The 22,865-nt window shown below is 40.1% G+C and overlaps 1 protein-coding gene across 8 annotated transcripts in view; it reads right to left on the bottom strand.

Annotated features, from left to right (window-relative positions):
- The window catches only part of MITF (melanocyte inducing transcription factor), a 220,659-nt gene that overhangs the window by 81,705 nt on the left and 116,089 nt on the right, over positions 1–22,865 (bottom strand). For 3 of the 8 annotated variants that reach the window (XM_045991721.1, XM_045991723.1, XM_045991726.1), the window contains exon 2: positions 7,140–7,386. In XM_045991721.1, coding sequence (XP_045847677.1) covers positions 7,140–7,386 — 247 coding nt within the window. Of the gene's footprint in view, positions 1–7,139; positions 7,390–19,374; positions 19,467–22,865 lie in introns of those variants that run through there. The other 5 variants (XM_045991720.1, XM_045991722.1, XM_045991727.1 and 2 more) reach the window with 4 other exon arrangements.

The raw sequence follows: 22,865 nt of genomic DNA, 5'->3' as shown, positions 1-22,865 counted from the left end.
ACCCCCAGTGTGAGGCTCGAACTCACGAACCTGAGAGATCAAGAGACGCCTGCTCTACTGACGCTGTACTGGCTGGTACCCCTACTGGCCGGGCACCCCTCCACCAGTAATTCTTATTAAAATTTTAAGCTGTGGCCTGAAGCTGTGCAATAAACAGCTGCTGCAGGCCCTAGGCTACGATGTCACTCTAGAGAGTAACACTACTACTTCTCCCTCCTGAAGCTTCCCAGGCCATTTACTCTAAGAGAGGTACTAACTACCACCAGTGGTTAAACAACCAGAGCCACAGAGTCTTTTTTTTTTTTTAAAGATTTTATTTATTTATTTGACAGATAGAGATCGCAAGTAGGCAGAGAGGCAGGCAGAGAGAGAGGAGGAAGCAGGCTCCCCGCTGAGCAGAGAGCCCGATGTGGGGCTCGATCCCAGAACCCTAGGATCATGACCTGAGCTGAAGGCAGAGGCTTTAACCACTGAGTCACCCAGGCGCCCCAGAGCCACAGAGTCTTAACTGAGCAGGTTCATTTCCTGACTGTACCACCTGCTTCCTCGACTTTGGATGAGCTGCTTACCCTTTGCCTCAGTTCCCACATCTGTGACATGGGGATGCAAATGCTAACTGCCCAGAGCCGGACACGCCAACCATGACCGATACCCTAACTGCCCTCCTAGGGAGACACAGACTGGCTGGAATGTAGGAGTCCCATTGACGAGAGCCTTGCTAAGTGTTCTCTAAACAAAGAGAGGAATTGAGGAAAGTGCCAAGCACTCTATGGGCATATTTCTCAAGACTTTTTTTCATCATCACCCCCCCACACACACAACAAGGAGACTTTTTAGGCATTTTTCCCCCAAATTGCCTCTCCTATAATCCCACACCCATGAAATTTTAACAGGCACCTAAACTTAGTATACGGGGGCTCCTTAAAAGCCCAAACCACTGTAACATCTATGACTTCTTGTCCTCCAAAGACCAAAATTGGCCCCTTGCCCAAATGGGGGCAATATCATTCTTGTTGGGGGCACACACTCTACGGAGCCAAATTTTAAAAGCCTACTTCAATTTTCAGGCCCCGCTCCTAGGCCCCCTACATCACTATTCCATAAGATGCTACCTCCACTCGTCCTGAATGAGGAGAACCGTGTCAATGAACAGACACACGCCTGTCAGCATGGCTTTTTTTTTTTAATATTTTATTTATTTATTTGACAGAGAGAGAGTTAACAAGTAGTCAGAGAAGCAGGCAGAGAGAGGGGGAAGCAGGCTCCCTGCTAAGCAGAGAGTCGGATGTGGGGCTCGATCCCAGGATCCTGAGATATTGACCTGAGCTGAAGGCAGAGGCTTAACCCACTGAGCCACTCAGGTGCCCCAGCATGGCTTCTTTTAACAGCAGAAAGAGAAGGAGCTGAGCAGGCACCTGTGCACACAAACCTACAAGAGGACTCTGGTAGCTCAAGATGACAAAGATCCTTGTGCCTAAAGAGAAGGTGTTCCTCCCAAACCTGCATGGTCCCGGTGTCCGCTGAGTGCATCTGACTCATCTACAACCTAAGGAAATCGAATCACCCAGATTCTACTGTATTCCTCAGTCACATAAAAAGGGCCTTGTGGTCACAGGAACAGAAACTACTTACATTCTATGCTAATATTACCAGGTGAACAGGTGATTAGAGCTGATGCTTCCATGTTTTCAGAAAAGTGGAATTAATTCATACTCTCAGCTGTGTCAAGACTAAATATTTTGTTTTAGGTAGTGGCTCCCCATGGGTCCGCCCCTTTAAGCGGACGAAGCCTAAAAAGCTAAGCAGAGATGACTCTCTCCAGTCAGCATATCATCACTGGTTCCTAGTCACTGAAAGCAGTGCAGACAGAAAACAGTATCTAAAATCAATCAATGTACATTTACAGATATTCTTACACTACTTACTTACCATGTTAAGTTTGATTTTACCAATCTAAGAGAAGCCAATGGAGCCGCTCCCTGCGCCAGTCCCGAGATGACTAAATTCTTACCCACAGGGGTTTGTAAGGCAGCATGGGAGGCAAAGGGTCTCTCAGTCAGTGCCCATGGAAGCTGGCACACACCTGTGTCCCCAGAACCATCTAACTGCTTTCCAGCACAGAGGAAGAAGTCCCCACTCTGCTTTAGGAAGAAGAGTTTGAAGCAAGAGTCTCAAAGTAGAGAGAATCCCAGAAGAAGAAACTCTGTTTCTTTTGTTCTGTTTATAAGTGTGAACAAAGAGAAAGGCAGGGTTCATGACTATGGATGGATCAAAACTGCCTAATATATTTCTTCAGACCTTGCTCCCATGAAAGGCAATAGTGGGAAAACAGCAGCAGTCAGGCAGGCCGTACCCTAAACTGCTAAGAGCAGCTCCTTCCAGGGAGCTTGAGGGATGAAAGAGATGAGAGGGAGGAAGAAGGGAGAGTTTCCAGTTGGATTTTTCTTCCAACTTGGTTAAAGTTGGAAGAAATTGGTTAAATTTAGCTAAAATTGGTTCCATGTTAACATACATGGTCTATGATTTTTAAAAATCAATAAAAATGAGTTTTGAAGAGAAAAAAATTTACCTTATGTGTTACGATGAGCATATCAAAATGATACAAGCAGAAAACTCAAAGACCCTATAGGGAAGGAGGTCCCTGGGAGGATGAGAAGTTGTTTGAACCTGGAATCTCTCTGTCCCCCCAAAGAAGGATGTGGCCTTCCAGACACCAAGTCTGATCCAAAAATGAAAGGACCCCAAAGTTTATAAACAGTTCAGAAATCGGGCTCACAGAATGTCTATGTCACACCATCTAGTGACAAAAATATATGACAGACCACAGATGAACAAGAATAAGTATGTGATGGCCCAGACTATGGTAATAGAATTCTCAGACGTCCTTTCTCTTGGGGACAGCACCTGTAGCAACAGATTTCGTAACTAAGAGGAACAATGTGAGCCTATCTGAGACCCCCTGCACCTGTTCCTGCTTCTTGTAGCCACCATGACGCTCATAAGGTTTTGTATTCCCGGCTCAATAAATCAGGAACAAAACTTACATGCACAGGAGTATGGCAATATTCCCTTTTGCTAATCAATAACCCACCAACCCCCAGGAACTCCACATATCCTTTTTCATGTTTCTGTATTCAGCTCAAGGAGAAGCAACGCCTTAAAAATGCTATACCAGGTCTTCTTCAGAAGTTATGGACAAAAGGCCAGCAGATAAGTCACACACCTTTCCCTGACTAGTGAAATCTCATGGAATATCGGGTGTAGAGCAAGGTGACAAGGAAGCAGAAGTTCCATCCTGACCTACCAGAATAACTATCTAAGCAGGATGCTACATTATTACACAACCAGATAAATGCCAAAGTAAACTGAGTTGACAATGTAGCAGGCCCTGGTAAACTGCTTGTATGTTTCACGGGACACCAAGCACCATTTCAAATTTTGCAGCAATCTGCTCAACTCCTTGGATTATCCGAGATTTTAAAACCTAAACCTTTAAATTTTTAAATTCCAAGGTGAAGAGAAGAAGGGGATAGAGGAAGGAAGGGAAAACCTTGGTGATTCCCTACAAAATCCTGAACAGAGAAATGTCTTCGAACTATAATGTTTTCAAGTTATGAGCTGTCAGAGCCCTTCTTGTGGGAAGGAACGAAGGGAAAAATTCTGATGAACTTGCCAATCCAAGGTCAGGGCAACCAGGTGCTCCTCCAGTCCGTCTGTGTTACAGATGGGACAGTGAGGACACATGCCTGGTATGTGCAGATGGTAACACAGTGCATGGTACTACGATGCCTCTTTAACTGTGAGACCTGACATGCGTCTGCAGAGTCCACCCCTGGTTCCTCTGCTTTTATTTGAAAGAAGCCAGATCAAACCACAAAACTAAGATATGCATGACTCCCATGTCACCTGTGGAAGAAACTGCTTCCATTAATGGTTCTTAATGATTTTTTTTGTTAATTCATAATTTGAAATACGAGGTGTGTTCACTGCGACGAACAATGCATTATGTACTCTAAGTGTTGGTTAATTTATGATAAAGAGCATCCTTAATTATAATACCCAATTGAGTCAGGTTGTTTTTAAGAAATCTAGACAATATAGCTAATATTTAAATATACAGTAGTAAGACTGATCAGTCCGTATTCCCCACCATGAGAGTCAGTAAGAAGAACAAAGCCACAAAGTAATTAAATAAATATAGAAACAAGAAGCTAATCCTACAAAGCTTTGTGAACTTACAGACTAAATGGTGAAAATGTGAGGAATAAGTAGTAATGCGTATTTCTAACCTCTAATCTGAATTCCAAAGACTGGACCTAAGTTTACAGGAAGCTGTCAACAATTTTTAAACATGCTTTATAAAGCTCCATTTTTTTTTAAGCCTAACTCTGCCAAAAAAAGGAATTAATCTGAAAACATGAAGTTAGCTTTTCAAAAATCATTCAACCCACTGATAGTAAAATGTTGCTAATGAGTTTGCGTGTGTGATCTTCCATCAAGTTCTCGAAAACCAGTAGGAGATGGGGAGATTTAACCAGGATTCTCTAGCACTTGCAACCACGGCTGAGTATACACATCGACCTCCGCTGAGAAGCAGGTATGTTCTGTTTTGACAATTTAAATCTTAAAAGTTTAACGAAGAATTTACTGAGGCTACACTATGAAAAAATATTTGTTCAACATAATCTGTATCATAATGCACTTAATTACTAGACTTGCTATTACTCATTTCTTAAAAATGTATATTTGTAGAAAGAGTCCAAGACTGAAAAAATTAACTGTTTTTAGTTAACCATTTAACTTTACAAAACTATGCTTATGATTTAAAAACCATATGAGGGAAAAGAAAAAAAAAAACATTTCTCTCACTTACCTTTCTACAGTAAAACTTTCATAATATTTTCATATATAAAAGTTTCAAAAATATGGAAACTATTTTAAGTACCAAATCCTCAAGCATCTGGGGCCATCCCTTACATACTACTCTCCTCAAAAATATTATTTGAATTCCTTAGAATGTCATTTTATAGGCAATTACGTATTTTACTTGGTCTTTTATCAAAGGGCACTACAATCTGTCTAAATAACTATCAAACCCATCCGCAGTGCTATGCCAACTATACCTCTTTTAAATATGATATCACTACTTTATACACTGAAATATAAAAACACACAAGTCAAAGAAACTATATCCAATTTGAAACACAGATTTACCAATTGCTCCTTTTTAGTTAGATTGGGACTTCTACTTGTAATAAATTTATTTGTGCTTCAACTTTGGCATTTTTCTGTGATACCTAACTTGAAGGTTGTAGCTCCAGTCACCGTTACCAGGACACAGCAACATATAAAGAAAAATGGGTGTATTATTCAAACCACATAGTACAGGTTTTCATTCTAAGCATTTTCAAAATAACATTTTAAGTAATAAAAACATTTAGGAATGATGTCCATTTTTAAGATGATACAAAAATGGTATTTCAACGCACTTGCATATGGGTGATTTCCGCACCATCACACGTAATTGCCTGAATAGAAATACTGTTTGCAAGTAATATACTTTAATACAATATGAAACATTACCTTTGAATTGGACATAAATCACTACTAGCACAAATCCATGTCATCTCTTCTACTATGTATCCTTCAGATTTAAAACGTAGACTATTACGGTGAATAAAACAGACATACTTCTCCACATTTTATTATAATTTAATTCATATACCTTTAAATTCATCTAACTTTAAAAGACATAGACAAAACAATTGTGATTCCTGTGAACACCAGACAATATAAATCTTAAATTATAAAAACTTAGTTTTTTGTCAATTTTCACCCAAGCAGAACGGAAAGACTTAATGTATAGTCTAGTCCCGAAAGAAAATTTGTCTTTATGGGGGCAGTGAGGAGGGGAACAAAATAGCCATTAATTGCGGCAATATCTAGAACTTCAACCACATCAGAGTAATATTTTATGCTAAACTGTTTGGATCTCTTGTTCCCTCTCTCACCAAATTTCTGCTTGTTTTCTTCATGAAAGAGCTTCATTATTTCATCACTACATCTTAATAGGGTCTATGTAAATAAAAAACAATTGACTTTAAATTTGTTTTTCAAGAATCTTTGCCACTTCCTGGTAAGAATGATATATTGCTTCCAGTTATAACACAACATCCCTCTATTTACTTTAATTGTAAACTTTAAATAGTGGGAGATGTTTTTTATCTGAGCACACGAATGAATTGCGAAGACCAACAATGAATCACCAGAGTGTAAAGTTCACATTGTTTAATGAACACTAACTCTTGGGACTCTTTCGAATGAATCAATTAGGTGAATGGGTTTTAAAAATGTTCTTGTAAGTAAGGAAGTCCCCTTACTTTCCTTTTAGCTTTCCTTGCCTCCGTCATATTTAAGAGTTGGAATATTTATCTTTAAATAAGGAGCATGTCCAACGTGAGTGAGGTGGAGGACATGTGTGAGATGGAATCTATTCTTAGACTTGTTACAGTTTTCCCCAGTAATTAGGAAGCTATATGTCCCTGATAGAATGATGTTAACAAGCTCCTGCAGTTTCTACTCTAGCAAGAAATCAAAGAGCCCCCAAACAGACCACTTCAGTTAAAGGATTATGCATTCTGGTTATTAAAGTGAAGAAAGCTCTCCTACAGTTTTATCCCAGAAGAGACTTTCTAAACCAGTCAGATTCTACAGCCAAGCTTACTTACTAAATAAAGAAGAAAATTAAAAGGCTCGCCATGGAATGTTTGGAGGGGGAAAAAAATACATTATTAGATGAGATTCATTTCAGGTAACATGTACATTTTGAAATTCTCCCCATGAAAAAATGGAAAGGTATCATTACAACCGATGCCTATTCCTACCTGCTGTTTCCCATGGAACATCGACTCTCTCCCCCCGCTTAGTGAGGGCTACTACTCCATTCGCATTTATTCTGTGCCCTTCCTTGAACATGCAAAGCCAGGTAGCATCAGTAGAGTTGGCATTGACAAGACAAACAGGATTCAGATGGGTTAATCTGACCGAAAACACATTCAGATAAATAAAACACCTAGGAAATGGACAATGTTGGTCTGGAAGCGGGCTTGGTCCAACCGACAAGAGTGACACTCACGTACCTTGAGGACTTCCATCGGCACCTGCGTGGCAGAGGGAAGGCTGGTGGGCACGCTGACGTTTATGGCTGGGGTCTGACCCACAGGCACTCTCTGTTGCATGAACTGGGCCGCCTGCAGCTTCTGCTGCTGCTCCCTGCGCTCCTGCTCCTGCATTTGCTCACGCATGAGTTGCTGGCGTAGCAAGATGCGTGATGTCATACTGGAGGAGCTTATCGGAGGCTTGGAGGCCCCAGGATGCTCCTCGGAGCTGCTGTGGGAAAACCAAAAAAAAAAAAAAAAAAAAAAGCACAACATTTAGTTTCCTAATGAGACCTTTCGTCGGCATTTTAGGGGGGATCCTAAATTGCACCAAACTATGAAATGATCCTGTGTGAATATAATCAAGTCGCAGAATGGTACTCCACATAATTGAAAATCAAGAGGTGACAGGATTTAAGTCATTAGGAGTTGAATTAAAATAAGGCAGCTTGATTGCATCTAGGCATTTTTATCATGCGGCTTAATTTTTTTTTAACATTTTATACCACATACTACTCATCACCACCAAATATAGCGCCGCCATATGAAGTGCCAAGAAGCAGTGCGTCTTAATGGCACCCAGATTTCCACATTTAAAAATAAATTGCTTGATTTGCTTTTTCGTAACTGACTCTAACCAAATAACTACTCCTACACATTATCGAAATTCCTTGAAGATGTCGAAGATGTTTACTAACGTGGAATCATTTCAAGAAAAGGTGAACTTTGTCATGGGGAGATTCTGTGAGGATATGGGAAGTAAAAACCATTCATGAAAGAAGCATTTGGACCAGGAAGGTTAACCCTGGGCTCAACTTCGGCCTTCAGGGAGCGGGCAGAGGACAGGCTGGTTTGACAACGCAATTCTCCGTCTGGTGTTCTTTGTACGGTCTTTTCTCCTGATTCATCTTGGCAAGCTCTCCCCTACACATGTCTGCGAGATCCCCATGCGGCCTACTTCTGATGGTTTTGGTGCTCACTCTATCCAAAATTACAGAAACAGCTTAAACACTATTCCTAAGTTAGGAAGAAAAGACTTCCTAATTTTCCTAAATATGGGTTGCGACTGCTTATCTTGCCAGCTTTACAGCATCAACAAGTTTATTCAACCTCCCTCTGCCTTAGTTACCTTATCCGGAAAAGAGGGATAATCATAGTTTTTACATATTTACTCATTTATCAGAGAGAGAGAGGGGGTTTTAAAAACTTCGGTTATGTTCCTTGTATTTTATGGTCCTACCTCTTTGGGACTTGGAGACGATTCAGTAAAATAATGCACATAAATTGCCTAGTACAATGAGGGCCATGTAGTACTACTTCAATAAAGGTTTGTCCTTGCTATTATTACTAGCTAGAATTTTTCATTGATTATTTATTTCCAGCAATTTGGTTTTCTTAAAAGAAAAAAATCTCTGCTAAGGCAAACAGTGCAAAACCTTGGTACCTAGAAACGGAAAAACAGTAACATTTCAGAAAATATTCACTCTCAAGGAAGTCGCTCATCAAGGGAAATGTGTAAGGCTTTAGCTTCCTTCCTTGAGTATAAACCCCAGTATGGTCTTTACCTTCCAACAAAAGACAAAATAAAGCCTTTAAGCCATTGGCCGTCCTTATGAACTCCTTAAAGACAAGAGCCTTCAAATTCTGCAGGTAACAAAACATGCTAACAGATGAGATGTTTGTGTTTCTCTCTCACACGGTTCCAGAAAACTACAGATAAAAATTATTCCAGCAGTTAACTTACTACTCACCACAGGAAATCAATTCAGGGAATTTTGATAGGATCAAATAAGGTAATACTATGCAGCCATTCAAAATGCTGAAGAAATAATATGTTTACAGTTGTAATTAAATCTATACAATATAATAAACTTAGAAAAGTCAGCTGCAAAAAAAAAAAGTATTCACGGTATGACCCAATTTTAAAAAAAAAAAATGTTCACTACCAGAACAAGTGTACCAATAATGCTAGTCTGAGCCATTGCTGGCACAATCCTTTAAGGCATATTAAGAAAAGCATAAGAAAAACAACTTTATCCAAAAGCTTTAATATTGTTCGGACAATCTGACTCAGAAATTTCATTGATGGACAGTTTTCCTAAGAACATAATTCGAAATGTGGAAAACTTGACACTGCAAAGATATTTACACATTGCAAAATATTCTGAACCCTGGGGCACCTGGGTGGCTCAGTGGGTTAAAGCCTCTGCCTTCGACTCAGGTCATGATCCCAGGGTCCTGGGATTGAGCCCCACATTGGGCTCTCTGCACGACAGGGAGCCTGCTTCCTCCTCTCTCTCTCTCTCTGCCTACTTGTGATCACTCTGTCAAATAAACACATAAAATCTTAAAAAAAAAAAAAATTCTGAACCTCCTAAATCTTCCCCCTAATATGAGAATGACTACATAAATTATTAGGGGAGAGCCTGGTCAAAAGGCACAAACTTTTAGTTATAAAGTCAGGTTCTAGGGATCCAATGTTCATCAAAGCAACTACAGAAACAATACTTATTGCACACTTGAAATTTGCTATAAGAGTGGACCTTACTCATAACAAAAAAAGAAAAACGAAAAAGAAAAGAAATAGTAACTACATGATGGATGTGTTAATTAGTTTAACTAATCATTTCAAAATGTATACACATATATCAGGTTATCACGTTATACACCTTAAATATATATAGCTTTTGTCAAAAAAACACACCTCAATAAAACTGGGGAAAAAATAAAGCCATTTATGAGATTTAAGCATAAAACCGGTTTTAAAAAAGTAAGTTGTAATACATGAATTTGATATCACACTACTTTAAAGAAAACTGCACAACTACAGAGCAAAGTAAGAAAAGTGTATAATAAGGATAAAATAAAAAGTAGGAATCAAAAGAGTATTTATGCTTTAATTTAAAATAAGTAAAGTGTGTGTATGTATGTACACAAATACACATGCCTAGTAGGGACTGTATCAGGGTGATCTTAGCTGTCAGATGGTTTCTTTCTTTTTCTTTTCTGTTCTTTTTTTTTTTCTTTTCTGCTCTTTCTTTCTCTTTCTACTCCCCCCCTCAAATTATAAAAAAAGCCAAAATATTTTTCTCAATGGCAGAACATATGTCTCTAATTTAAAAACATGAGGAACATGAACTAATTTACGAACATAAAGGAATGACTTGGTAATCAAAGTCACCCTTTGCCTGGAGGAAAAGAGACAGGGTCCATCACAGACTGTATTTTGACAGTAGGAAAAGAAAGTGCTGAGAGTATCAGTGCATGGGTTCTCCTGGAGATCTTCAGCATTCCAGAAGACTGAAATCCTCTGTCCTTTACAGTTTCCTGTAGACGCACACGGATTAAACAACGTGAATACCCCGCTTATTTTAGTATCATGTACTCATTCACACAGTAGGAACACCTAGACATTACTCAAAATAATCTATTCACCAGGTAAGGCTCTATTTAGAAGAGAACAAAAAGCAAAGGTATTTTCACATTTTTGAGTGTGTGTTCAAAGTTCAAATGCAGCTTCTTGAACGAAGAAAGAAAAGTGGGGGCGGGGGGGGCGGAGAAGGGAGCCGGAGAACAGCTCTTAAAAAATAAATAAATAAATAACCAGCCTTACTATTCAAAGCCTGTCAGGTTAAAACATTCCCAGAGAGACTGATCCTTTTGATAAAAACAGGAGCAAACCTTTGTGCTGTAGCAAACGCAGCTGTGGAATAATCGCACTAATTAGCTGCTCAAGACAAGCCATTGGCTGTGATACTGGGGGAAAAAATCCTTTCAATTAACAGTAAAGCATTCTTGAGACATCTTAAATTAAAATTACCAGTTATCAACCACAGTAAGGCTTCAGACTTCACGTTCCCAACAATATCATTTAAAGTATTTGCTGAGATACCCTATCAGAAAAAAAATGCATATTTATACAGTATACCCCTATAAATAAATTGAAAAGTCCAATAAGGAAAATGTAGCAGAGCTTGGCTAATTGAAATTATTTTAATAAATTTTCTTAAAAAAATGCAAAAGGAAGACTGTAGTCACTTCACTGCACACACTCCCTGCAGGGTCTTTCTACATTGTTAAAGATGACTCCCAGATCCCCAGCTTTATTTGACATTTTTTAAAGACCTCTGTCTCTTAAAATTAATTAAATCAGCAATCATAGACAAAAATGAAGATATCTACCCTTCAAAGTGGGAGCAAGACAAAGGAGCATCGGGTTTTAAACTCAAAGTCGCGGCTTATATGAGAACATCACATGTGGTTACAAAAGCTTATGTTTAAAATGGGGACCTGATGCTTTCGTCATTAAAGATAAGCAAGGAGAGTCGTCCAGATGAATTTAATTTTAAAGGCTAACTGCACTCATCTGGGGCGCATGGAGCTCAATCTGCATTAGGTAATCCTAATTCTGTGAGTCTGATTCCTTTTAATCAGATTATATAAAGGTCATTTATTCAACAACTACTCAGGGAGTGTTCCCTCTGTGCCAGGCGCTGGGGATACCTGGTTTCTAACCTCACACTGTTTAAAGCCACGGTCACAAACGTTTTTCTGAGATGCCCTAAATTTAAGTCAGTTACCCAGATTGTCTGACTCTTAAATAGTTCCACCTGGGAAGGTGTATCTCTCACTGTAAGAAATCACCCCTTCACAGCCAAGGGAAGGAGAGGCAAATACCGTTACTAGCATTTCCCTGAAGCAGTGAAGCCTGACACACAACTTCCCGAGAGCTGCGAATTTCTCAACGGGATTCAAGGAGGAAGGCGGTGAACTGGACCCAAGTTATAGCTCAGTCACTGCTGAGCAGCCTGATCTTCAATGAGCCATTCCACCGCTCTGACCCTCTCCAAGCCCCACCTCCCTAATGCACGGCTATGACTGAGTGTGCCAATGTCACCAACGTTACAGTCCACAAGACAGCACCCGTTGGATGAACACCAGGCAGCCACACACGTGACCCGAGTTCCCACTTCCATGGCTGAATCTGTATTTTAACCTTCAAAGCTTCCCCTTTCTCTGGGATGGTGTCGGTATGTGGATATGTGGTCCAAAATGTCTTGTAAATTCCTCAATTCACACAGTCAATTCCATGGCGTTCATTAACCTCTTAAATATATCAGAAATTCCGTGAGAGAGCGCCTGGGTGGCTCAGTGGGTTAAGTCTCTCCCTTCAGCTCAGGTCATGATCTCCGGGTCCTAGGATCGAGTCCTGCATCGGGCTCTCTGCTCAGCAGGGAGCCTGCTTCCCTCTCTCTCTCTCTCTGCCTGCCTCTCTGCCTACTTGTGATCTCTCTCCCTCTCTCTGTCAAATAAATAAATAAAATATTAAGAGAAAAAAAATTCTGTGAGATCCAAATGACACTGACCAAGCCACACTTCATCTTTGACAGTGATGTCAATATCCCTTTAATAGACCTTATGGTTCAGCTTGGCTCCATAACATGGTTACTATCCAAGGTAGGAAACCGGATGTCCGTTGCAATGTAGTCTCTGGGCTGAAGGAGATGACAGACTTTTTCCTGTGTTTCCTCTCTTCAATTCCTCAGGTACCAGCTCTGCCACTTATTAATCTGAGATCATGGTCAACTGAGTCAATCCCTTTGAGCTTCAGTTTTCCTTATTTATGAAGACTGTTTAATACACCTGCCTATCAGTGTTGTGATGAGGATTAAAATCTATGACAGACATAAACAAAATTAGCATGACTAGAACAGAGTCCATTAAACTGGAACAGAGTTAAAAAATTAATAGTAGAAGAAATAGCAAACCATGAACTTGCTACTTCTTTTTTGATGCAAAGAAACAATTTTGTGGGATGCCTGGGTAGCTCAGTTGGTTGAACAACTGCCTTCGGGTCAGGTCATGATCTTGGAGTCCCAGGATGGAGACCGGCCTCGGGCTCCCTGCTCAGTGGGGAGTATGCTTCTCCCTCTGACCTTCCCCCTCTCATGCTCCCTCTCTCTCTCATCCTCTCTCTCTCTCAAATAAATAAATAAAAATAAAATCTTTTTTTTAAAGCAATTTTGTATAAGCCTATATTCAAGTTCAGATGACAGTAGATTTCTCTCAAGATTTTGGGAATCCCTGTTTAATCCAGAGAACAGGACAAAGTTTTGCAGGGGTGAAGGGAGACTATTTATCCTGCAATTCTCCCCTGAGATATAAAGTAAAAATCCTAGCGTTTTTCTCCAGGGAAAATTAATCTTCAGTATAATCATTAAGTTAACAGAGCTCAAAGCCTAGCATTTGCCTGTAGATTTGGAGTATAATGTAACAATGTTCAGGAAAGCTCAATGGCTGAGGTTCGAATACACAGTGGAGACACAAGAAGGCACACAAGTGAGAATGCCAGGTCAAAGTCTGGTTATGCCTCTGGTTAAGGCACCAGAGTTTCCAAATGTAAGAGTGACTGCCAAAAAATTAGCTGAGAATGCCGTTCCAGTTTCTGTCTCCAGAAATTCTGATTTCAGGTAAGGTGAGGCTCAGGAATCAATGTCTATAAAAATTCTGCAGCTGATTCTGATGCCTGACCATGCTCAGAAACTAAGAGTAAATTAATACCTAAGGATTTAGTAGGCACTGAAGCTCACATCTCGGATTCTTAGATGAGAACACTTTCTTCCACATCTGAGGAAATTCCTGCCATCCCCCACCTCCAGCAAGCCCGCCAAGAGCTCTGAAGTCTTTATTACACTGATTCCAACATGAGGAATGGAAGGAAATGGGGACTACTCACTCCTGCCAAATGGGCTATAAAACCAAACAAATAAAAACATCCATCCAAAAAGTGCCAGTGGATCTTTACGGTTACAACACAACTACGTTATCCTAAGAAATAGGAACCAAAAGGCTGAATTTACATAAAGTGCCCCCCAAATCAGTTGGTTCTGTCAGCAAAAAGAAATGATTAAGAATCTTGTGTGAGTGCCTCCAAGTGCAGAAATCACTGAAGAAAGAGTTGGTCGGTGGATTTATCTTTTTAAATGACAGTCTAGGTATTCGATACTTCAGAATGATCAGGCTTTCTTTTCCATTATCTTAACCTTCCCATTCCTTCTCAAGTAATCGCTCTGTGAATATAAGGATGACCTTTTCACCACGCATGGTAGAACCAAGTGCCGGTAAGAAAAGATTTTGTTACTTGTACAGGTCAGAGTACTAGATTTCACAGTCCGGCTTCAAATACAGGGTTCTTCTGGACTTCTGTCATCATCAACTCTGGGGTTTAGTGGTCAAGGAAAAAAAAATGAAAACCTGCCAAATGTTTCTGGTAACATTACCAGCTCAGATAATACATCCTACAGGTTTCTGGCACGGAGAAAAGAAAAAGGACTGCAAAGTACAGCTTGTCTTTCTCCTCTCCTTTCCTTCACCAAATACTTGGATGCTTCCCAAAGGTCAGGTTCTGCTAGTCAGGAGGGAGATGATGGTGTCCTAAATGGACAGCACTCCCGTGCTTCGAATCTCTGTACCTTTCATTGTACGAAAGGAAGAGAATATCCTAAAAGAATCACCACTAATCCCATGTAAGTTAAAATCTGAAATCTTGACTTTTCCAAACCTAAGCCCTAATTCGTTGGTTAAAAACTGGAGACTCTCTGCATCTATTCAGGATGAATATTCTTGAGGCTGGACCTCCAGTATCAGGAAGGATAATCTCAGTAACTGAATAGGTCAAAATGAAAGAGAACCCTAAGAAGACTCCCAGTATATCAATATTCTTCAAAAGAGGGTTCAAAAAATGGTATTCTGGGGCTCAGGAAGGAAAGATTAGAACATTTCTTTATATATATTTTAGCCATCATTTTTATTTTCTACTTTTGTACATATTATATAATGTAATGTAATTATAATATAATGTGACATAAAGTGTATATGAACATTATAAACAGGTTTATAATTTATAAATAAAATAAAAGTATGTTGAGAGAGTTTACTCTAGGAAGGATGACCAAAATGTTCAAGAGACCTCTGTAACATATGACCAATGTTCTTTCAGGCAATTTTCATCATCAGACTTTTTTTTAAAGTTGATTATTTTCCCCACTCCTAGAGTTTCTCACTTCTATCCACTCTAACTAAAAGATGAAGTCGAATGGTACAAGCATGCCATTTCCTCATTTCATGACCACAAATGTTCTCCGTTTTCCACAGATGCCACTGTGGGCTGGCATAATCTTAACACTCAGTTCCCTTCAGGAATTGCCTCTGAGAGCCAGGCCATCAAAAGGTTTTAAAGCCAATAAAGTTAAGGTGCCCCACACTCGAGCTTTCTGTCTTTCACATCAAGCTTCCTTCCACTAGACCACATTCTAGAATTCTTGCTTACTCTGTCCAACTATGGAAGCCCATTCACACATAGCTGCCATGTTTTAAAATGCTCTGAAAAACTCATCCCCTATAATGTATAAGTAATTTATAAGTATAAGTAATTTATATGGCATGACATGATAATGTACCTACAATGTTTCAAAATGAAGAACTCTCTTGATGCATGTTTGGACATAGCTACCGCCAAGATGCAAAGGTTGCAAAACGGTGTGGAAATCAAAACAAAAGTACAAATGATGGCCTCACGAGCAGCCTAGCATCCTTCCCCACTTCTTTGGTAAAGTACCTTGATTTCACCTTGAAGGACCAGGCTCCTCACTTTCAGCTCATGAGGTTACGATGTGCTACTAACCCCAGACCAGACACAGAAACACAACCCAAGATTAGCCAATCAGCATATCCACCAAATGGGCTTGTGCATGGTCAAGGAAGAGGCAGCCCTACGCCTTTGACTACAGCTACTGGGGTAAAAGAACTCTTCTTATACAAAGATTTGGAAAGATGGTGGGATGTTACGTCTGCAATTTCCTGGGCCAACTGAGAAGAAAGCCAACCTAGGTGAAACAGTAATGTAAACTGAAAGAAGAAGCAGAGGACGGAGAACGAGAAGGATGACATTGAGCATCTGAATGAAATGATCCTTGAAGCCCTGAAAACCCTGAACACTGGACACTGACTTGCAAAGACCAGTCAATCTCCATTTTTATTAAGCCAGTTTGATGTGCCCTGGGATACCACAGTTGGTGTTTGTGACATTTTAGAAAAATATCAGTCATTCTGAAAAAGATAAAATTTCAGCCTAAAATCTACAACTCAAACAATCCAGTATTCATTTTCCTATTTTCTCTTCATTTTAGCTAGTACACTGCTACTCATGACATTTCCCAGATTTTCAGGAGCTAGATTAGCCTCATGTGTAAGTTCTACCACCATATCTCCTGGACTTTGGCTGTAATGACTAGAGTCCAGCAGCCACTCTGGACTGTAATGATGAGGCCCAGACTTAAGAATGGAGCTGAGGGGCGCCTGGGTGGCTCAGTGGGTTAAACCGCTGCCTTCAGCTCAGGTCATGATCTCGGGGTCCTGGGATCGAGTCCCGCATCGGGCTCTCTGCTGAGCAGAACCTGCTTCCCTCTCTCTCTCTCTCTCTCTGCCTGCCTCTCTATCTACTTGTGATCTATCTCTGTCAAATAAATAAATAAAATCTTTAAAAAAAAAAAAGAATGGAGCTGAAATGTGCATAGTCCCTCACGACCTGGTCTCCATGAGGACAGGATTTTTTTTATATTTCATTCACTTGGCACCCAGTAGGCTCAAATACATATCTGTTCAATGAATAAATGTGATGTCTCTATCCTAATAAATACTCCACCTCTATTAAAATCAGATACTAGAATCTTAGTGTTGGAAGACCGTTCATCAAACCATTTTGCTTGAATCATCCAGTGACAGAGAAAACATTTTTCCAAAGAGCTCTGAGCTCTAGAGACCTACTATATTTCCTAAATGTTAAGACAAACTTTCCCTCTACATTTTAAGATTTCTCAATTCAGAATGGATTTCATAATCAATGTATATATTTAGTAGATCTTTTCCCCACATAGATGCCTTACAATTATAATCAATAGTGAACTGGATACAAGGAAATATATTTGATAGACAAACACTGTGGCAGTGGACAAACTGTGCCCTCCAAAAGCTCAAATGAGTAACCGTTGGAGTAATTCAGAAATGTGTGCATTGGAGAGGCCCACTCAATAAAAAGGCAGAGGAAGAAACATCATCCATTCAGGATCTTAAATGAAATCCAGAGAGCATAATAACAAAGATGAGCATAAGTCCTGGAGTCAGAACACCGAAGGTTGAAAAGCTGGCTCTATCATTTCTCAGGTATATGACTTGGGTACGATTTTTGTACCTGACCAAACCTCGATTTTTCTCATCTGTAAAATGGAAGTAGAAAAAAGCACCTTTGTCACAGAGCAAGTATAAAAATTAAATCTTTAGTACAGGTAAGATACTTAGAATGGTGGCCGGCACACCATGGACAAGAAGTAGACATTATACTACACTATGTTCTAATTCTTGATTTAGTATCCTCTGAGCATCTTCTTAACATCTCAACACTAGTGAAAACTGACAAGTTATTTTCTAGGAAGCCAGAACTCTTAGAATATTGCCTTCCGCTATGGTGTTCCTCTGCTTTCCTAGAGGAAAGTAAAAAGGAAATTAATTCACAGGGAGTGCCCTTCCTAAAAGAACAGGAACAAAGAAGTTAACAGGCAACAGCTCAGTGAAGAGTTTTGTCAAAGACGTGTGCTAAGAACTTCCTTCTGGGAATTTAGAAGGGAAGCCTGCTCCTATGGTGAGTACTTCCTTTAACTAGAGAAAGAAATTCAGAATCAATTAAGCAAAAGTAGTCCAAATTACGAATTAACTGGTGTAAATTCAAGGGTGACATCATTACTGTCCTTAGGCTGCATCAGAACAGCATGTTTTATCCATTCATGCCATCACTAATTTGCATAAAATTAATATTTAAAACATTAGTAAGTTACAGATACATTCTTAGGTATGAATCACACAGAGCAGCCATCGTCTCCTTAACTATTATCTGGTTTGCGAAGCAGAAACTTATAACCTTTCTAGGATAATGGCATTTTGAATACATAATTAAAATCCATAAACTGTGTTCATAAAATGCACTATCGTTTCAGAGAGGTAAGTATTTAAACTGTTTTAATGACCTATAGAATGAAAACAGTATCAATGAAAACAAACTCAGTACAGCCAAAATAGCACAAGAAATAGGAAATCATTTAAAAAGCTACTCTGAGAACTTCTAAAGATGTACATACTGAACATTAGGAACTTCAACCGCACTTGAATTTGTGGGAATTTATTTTTTAAGAATCAAATTCTAAAAATAGTTCTGCTACATTTAGTATTTTTCCATGATTCTTGCCGTCTTTAAACACACCTTCACAAGCTGCTGAACATAATGCTTTTCTGACTTAATCAGAACCTCTCTCATGACCCAGGAACGTTCAGTAAATAATTATTAAGCTCCAGAGGTGGCTTTTGCATAAGTTGATTTGCTTGAATGCCTATTCACTGAGGGACACAGCTTTTAGTATTGTTTCCAAATCTTATCACCTAACACGGAAAGTAAATGTTAACGGGGAGGAGGGAGCTATCATCTACTTAGTCTTTCTCTTTTTAAGTATTTCTTTGAAACTGCCCATAGCAAACTTGTTCTACATTGATATGCCAGGCAGATGATTCTGATGTTTGGATGTTTTGTTTTTCTCTCAAAGAGGAAAAAAAAAATCAATATACAGAAATGCAAACAAGATTATTTATAAATGCAACTGCTATTATTCCCCAGTTAGGTAAAAAACGAGAGAGAAAGCAAAAAATCCAAAGTGTTTGCAATAGGACAATTCTGACAAATGTTATTGCTAAGCACACTCGTTTTCCTGAAGAGAACCCTTTTTTATTCATGACGAAGCTGAGCTGTAATCTACCCCATAATCATAAATCAAGCTCTGTTCTCAGATTTTTCAAGCGGTCATTTTTTTGGCATTATTAGTTTAAGATCAACATTCAATTTTAACCAAGAAGACAAAGCTAAGAGGCCAGCATTTTGATCCGCCACCCCACGCCCCCAACTCCCGGACAAATTAGTTGTTATCCTTGTCATAGCCACATACTAGAGGCTACAGCTGAAGCTGATTAAAGCCACAGTCACAAAGTAACAGTTCCAGTATTTTTAACTCCCAATAAAACCTTTCCGTTCTCTATCCTCCCCCTTAAAAAAAAAAAAAAAAAAAATCGCTCCTGTTAAGTGGTCCCGGGATTATTTCCAGAATAAAACTTCACTTACAGATACAAGCTTTCAAAGGAGCAAGGCATGAACATCTGAACTCTAAGCGCCTCCATCTTTTTTCCTTTAAGGTGTTCTGCAAGCCCTTGGCGAAGAGTGAAAGTCAAAGTTAGTTCTGGCACCGGCTGGGTCACTAGGGGTGGCTCCTGATAAGGCCCTGGAAACTCCAATCCAAACACAGCTCGTGCTAGAACGGTGCCTGGTCTCTGTCTGCAATAGCAGACCTGTTTAATCCAGTACCTACTGTACCTGCAGGACAAAACTGCTGCCTCACCCCTGCACGGTGGGCGATGCAGGGACCCAGGAGGCCGGCAATTCACCCCAGCAGTCAGGCGAGCACCTCAGGATGCTCACTTAGCCCTCCCCAGCGCAGGTGCTGGTGGAGGCTTGCAGCTGCTGTGCCTTAGTAGAGAACTTGAAAGGGAGGTAATTTCACATCCCGGTGAATTTTTAACACTTAATACAGTCCCAGCATCTAGGAGGGCTGTGAGATCGCTTGTGTCCCTTTTCAGTCTGGGCGATCTCAGACATTTTCGGAACTGCAGCTGGTAATTGACCATGCTCTCCTGCTGGCAGGCTAGAGATCCAGAGAGCATTCCTCACTCTTGAACCCCAAGAATATGAGGGGTGTCCCAGTCCTGTCCTCCTAAGAGCCAAATACAAGCTGCTTCTAACTGTGGGCACCGTCTTCTAGGACGGACACATCTTTAGGCCATTTATCTGTGTGCTCTTAGACTGTCACCCAATTAATTCTGGACACACCGGTGTACAAGAAGAAAAAAAATAACAACACATGTTCTCCGACAATGCTTTAAAAATTCCAACATGACAACATCAATATTATCAAATATTGATGGAGCTCCTACAGACTCAGCACACCAAAGATTCCTGCAGAGTTATGAAAATATGAATGTTTCTCTTTACACATCATTCAAAGCTCAGAACAAAGATATGTGACGTGAGCTAGCTGTGTGCCCAGGACAAGTGACTTCACCTCTCTGTGCCTAAGAGTTTATCTCCAAAGTAAATGATTAGAAAACAATGCAATCTCCACAAGCCATAATCAAACTGAATTCCATAATGTAATGAAATTACCTTTGTCTTAACTTCCCTTTAATAATAGGAAATCTCCAGCCAGGAGTCTCAGGCAAGCTATTTAGACTTTTTAGTCTTTGCTCATTTGTTCATTTATTCATTCTTTTGTTTAATAAATATTTATGGGACACCTACTATGTCCCAGGCTTTGGTAAACTCTTGGAGTTTATGGACTAGTGGGACACATAATAAATAATCATGCAAACAGATAAAGACATAAGTAGTAAATGCTACAGGGACCTAGAAAGGCTTAAAATCCAAGGGTCAGAAAAGACTTGTCTTGGGCAGGGACCTCTGCACTGAGATCTGAGCAGGGGCACCAGCTGGGGGAAGGAAGACATGGAAGAAGAGTCTTCTGAGTGGTGGTAACAATATATACCTGCAAGAATCCTGAGGTGGGAATTAGGAGAATGATCCATTATGGCTGGAGGACAGAGAAGGAGGGAAAAGGGTGGTGTCCATGAGACTAGTGCAGTGACCAGAGCCAGACCACATAGGATCTGGTAGGCCAGGGAGAAGGAGGTGATTTTGATTCAAGGTGAACAGAAAACCACTGAGAGGCTGTATGAAGGAGAACAAAGGACTCAGAGATGAGTTTCTAGAAAGTTCCCTCTAGCTGCTATTTTGAGACTCAGCTAAAGGAGGGCCAAGATTGGCTACTGCAATAGTCCTGGTAGGAGGTAATGCTAGTACATGGGAGGTGGGGAGCCCTGAGGGCACAAAGGGTGAAGAGAAGTGCAGAAAAGTGAACAGAGTATTGGCAAAACTAAAGACCAATAAATAGAAAGACAAGGGGTAGGGTAGAGCATACAGGTTCCTAATGCAATAACTGTATTCATTAACTAGAGTTATTGAGCACTTCCTACACAGCAGGTATTGTGCTGGGTAGGGGAGCAAAGAGATGACTAAGAGGCTACACTATTCCCCTTACTAACCTACCCAACCTCTCTTCTCTTGTCTAAGTCACAAATGGCATAAAAATAAAGAACACAGGTTCTGCTGTCAACTTATCCAGGCTGAAATTCTACCACTTACTAACTCTGTGGCCTTGTGCAAATTTACCAAACTTTCTGTGCCCCAGATTCTTCACCTGAGAAAGGGAAATGGAAAGTGCCTATCTCTGTTAGAGCTGAAGAAGATAATATAGTGATGTGTTTGTCATAGTCTTTGGCATATAGTAAGCTCTCAATTAAAAAAAAAAAACAGCTTTTAGGGTTATGACTGTGGTTAGGGCTGTTATCCTTGATTCACACTGACTCATCTAGAGAACTAAGGGAAATAGGACAGAGTGGGCGGGGGGGAACACAGAGAAAATAAAGAGGAAGGGGTGGGAAACAACTGTATCAGGACCTTTAAGGGATTATCTTTTAAAAGTCTGAACTGGACTCTCTCTCACTTTGGGCACTACTTGAAATTGCACTAAGTTACAAGGTACCGGGTAACTTTTAGAACTGAAACCCTGATTTATTACATGCTTACACACAGGGAAAATCTGTACCCTCCATGGGCTCTCAAGTGTTGACCATGAAACCAATGGTATCAATTCCAGCCATTCCAGCAGGGACACCAAGTGGTGCGCCAAAAGCTCCCCTGGCACGTTCAGCCAATGACATCACCTTACCTTCCATCCCAGATAATCCACCACCCCAAGAAGGCTGTCCATTGACTGTTTACATAAGTATTTAAATAAAATTACTTTTAAGAGGCATGTGTTCCACTATTCATGGTACTTTAGAAAGATCTATATTACACTAGAGTTCTTGGAAAATCCTCTTGGCCGCAGCAATGAAATGCCCACCAGCCAATGGAGTATAAAGCTTGACTGAAATCCGCATATATGCCACCATCTACAAAATTCATGAAACCTTACATACACTTCCCTAACACTAAAATACTGGTCTGCTAAACACCAAAAATAAATAAAAATCTGATTTAAAAATGGGCAGAGAACCCAAACATCTTTCCAAAGAAGATATACATATAGCCAGCAGACACGTGAAAAGAGGCTCAACACGGCTCACCATCAGGGAAATGCAAATCCAAACCACAATGAGACACCGTGTCCACCTGTCAGAATGGCTAGTATCAAGAAGATAAGAAATGACAGATACTGGGAAGGATGTTGGGGTGGGGTGGGGAAGGCACCATTGGTGGCAATGCAAATCACTGTAGCCACTATGAGAAACAGTATGGATGTTCCTCAAAAACTTAAAAACAGAACAACCATATGATCCAGTAATTACACTTCTGCTATCTACCTGAAGAAAACAAAAACACTAATTCAAGAAGATATATGTATCCCTATATTTACTGAAGCATTATTTAGAATAGGTAAGATATGAAACCCTAAGTGTCCAATGAAAGATGAACGGATAAAGATGTGTGTGTGTGTGTGT

The sequence above is a fragment of the Meles meles genome, chromosome 20 (assembly GCF_922984935.1).
Source record: "Meles meles chromosome 20, mMelMel3.1 paternal haplotype, whole genome shotgun sequence".
NCBI classification, from domain to species: Eukaryota; Metazoa; Chordata; class Mammalia; order Carnivora; family Mustelidae; genus Meles; species Meles meles.
The sequence above is the reverse complement of the archived record's forward strand: the minus strand, read 5'-3'. Positions and strand labels throughout refer to the sequence as shown.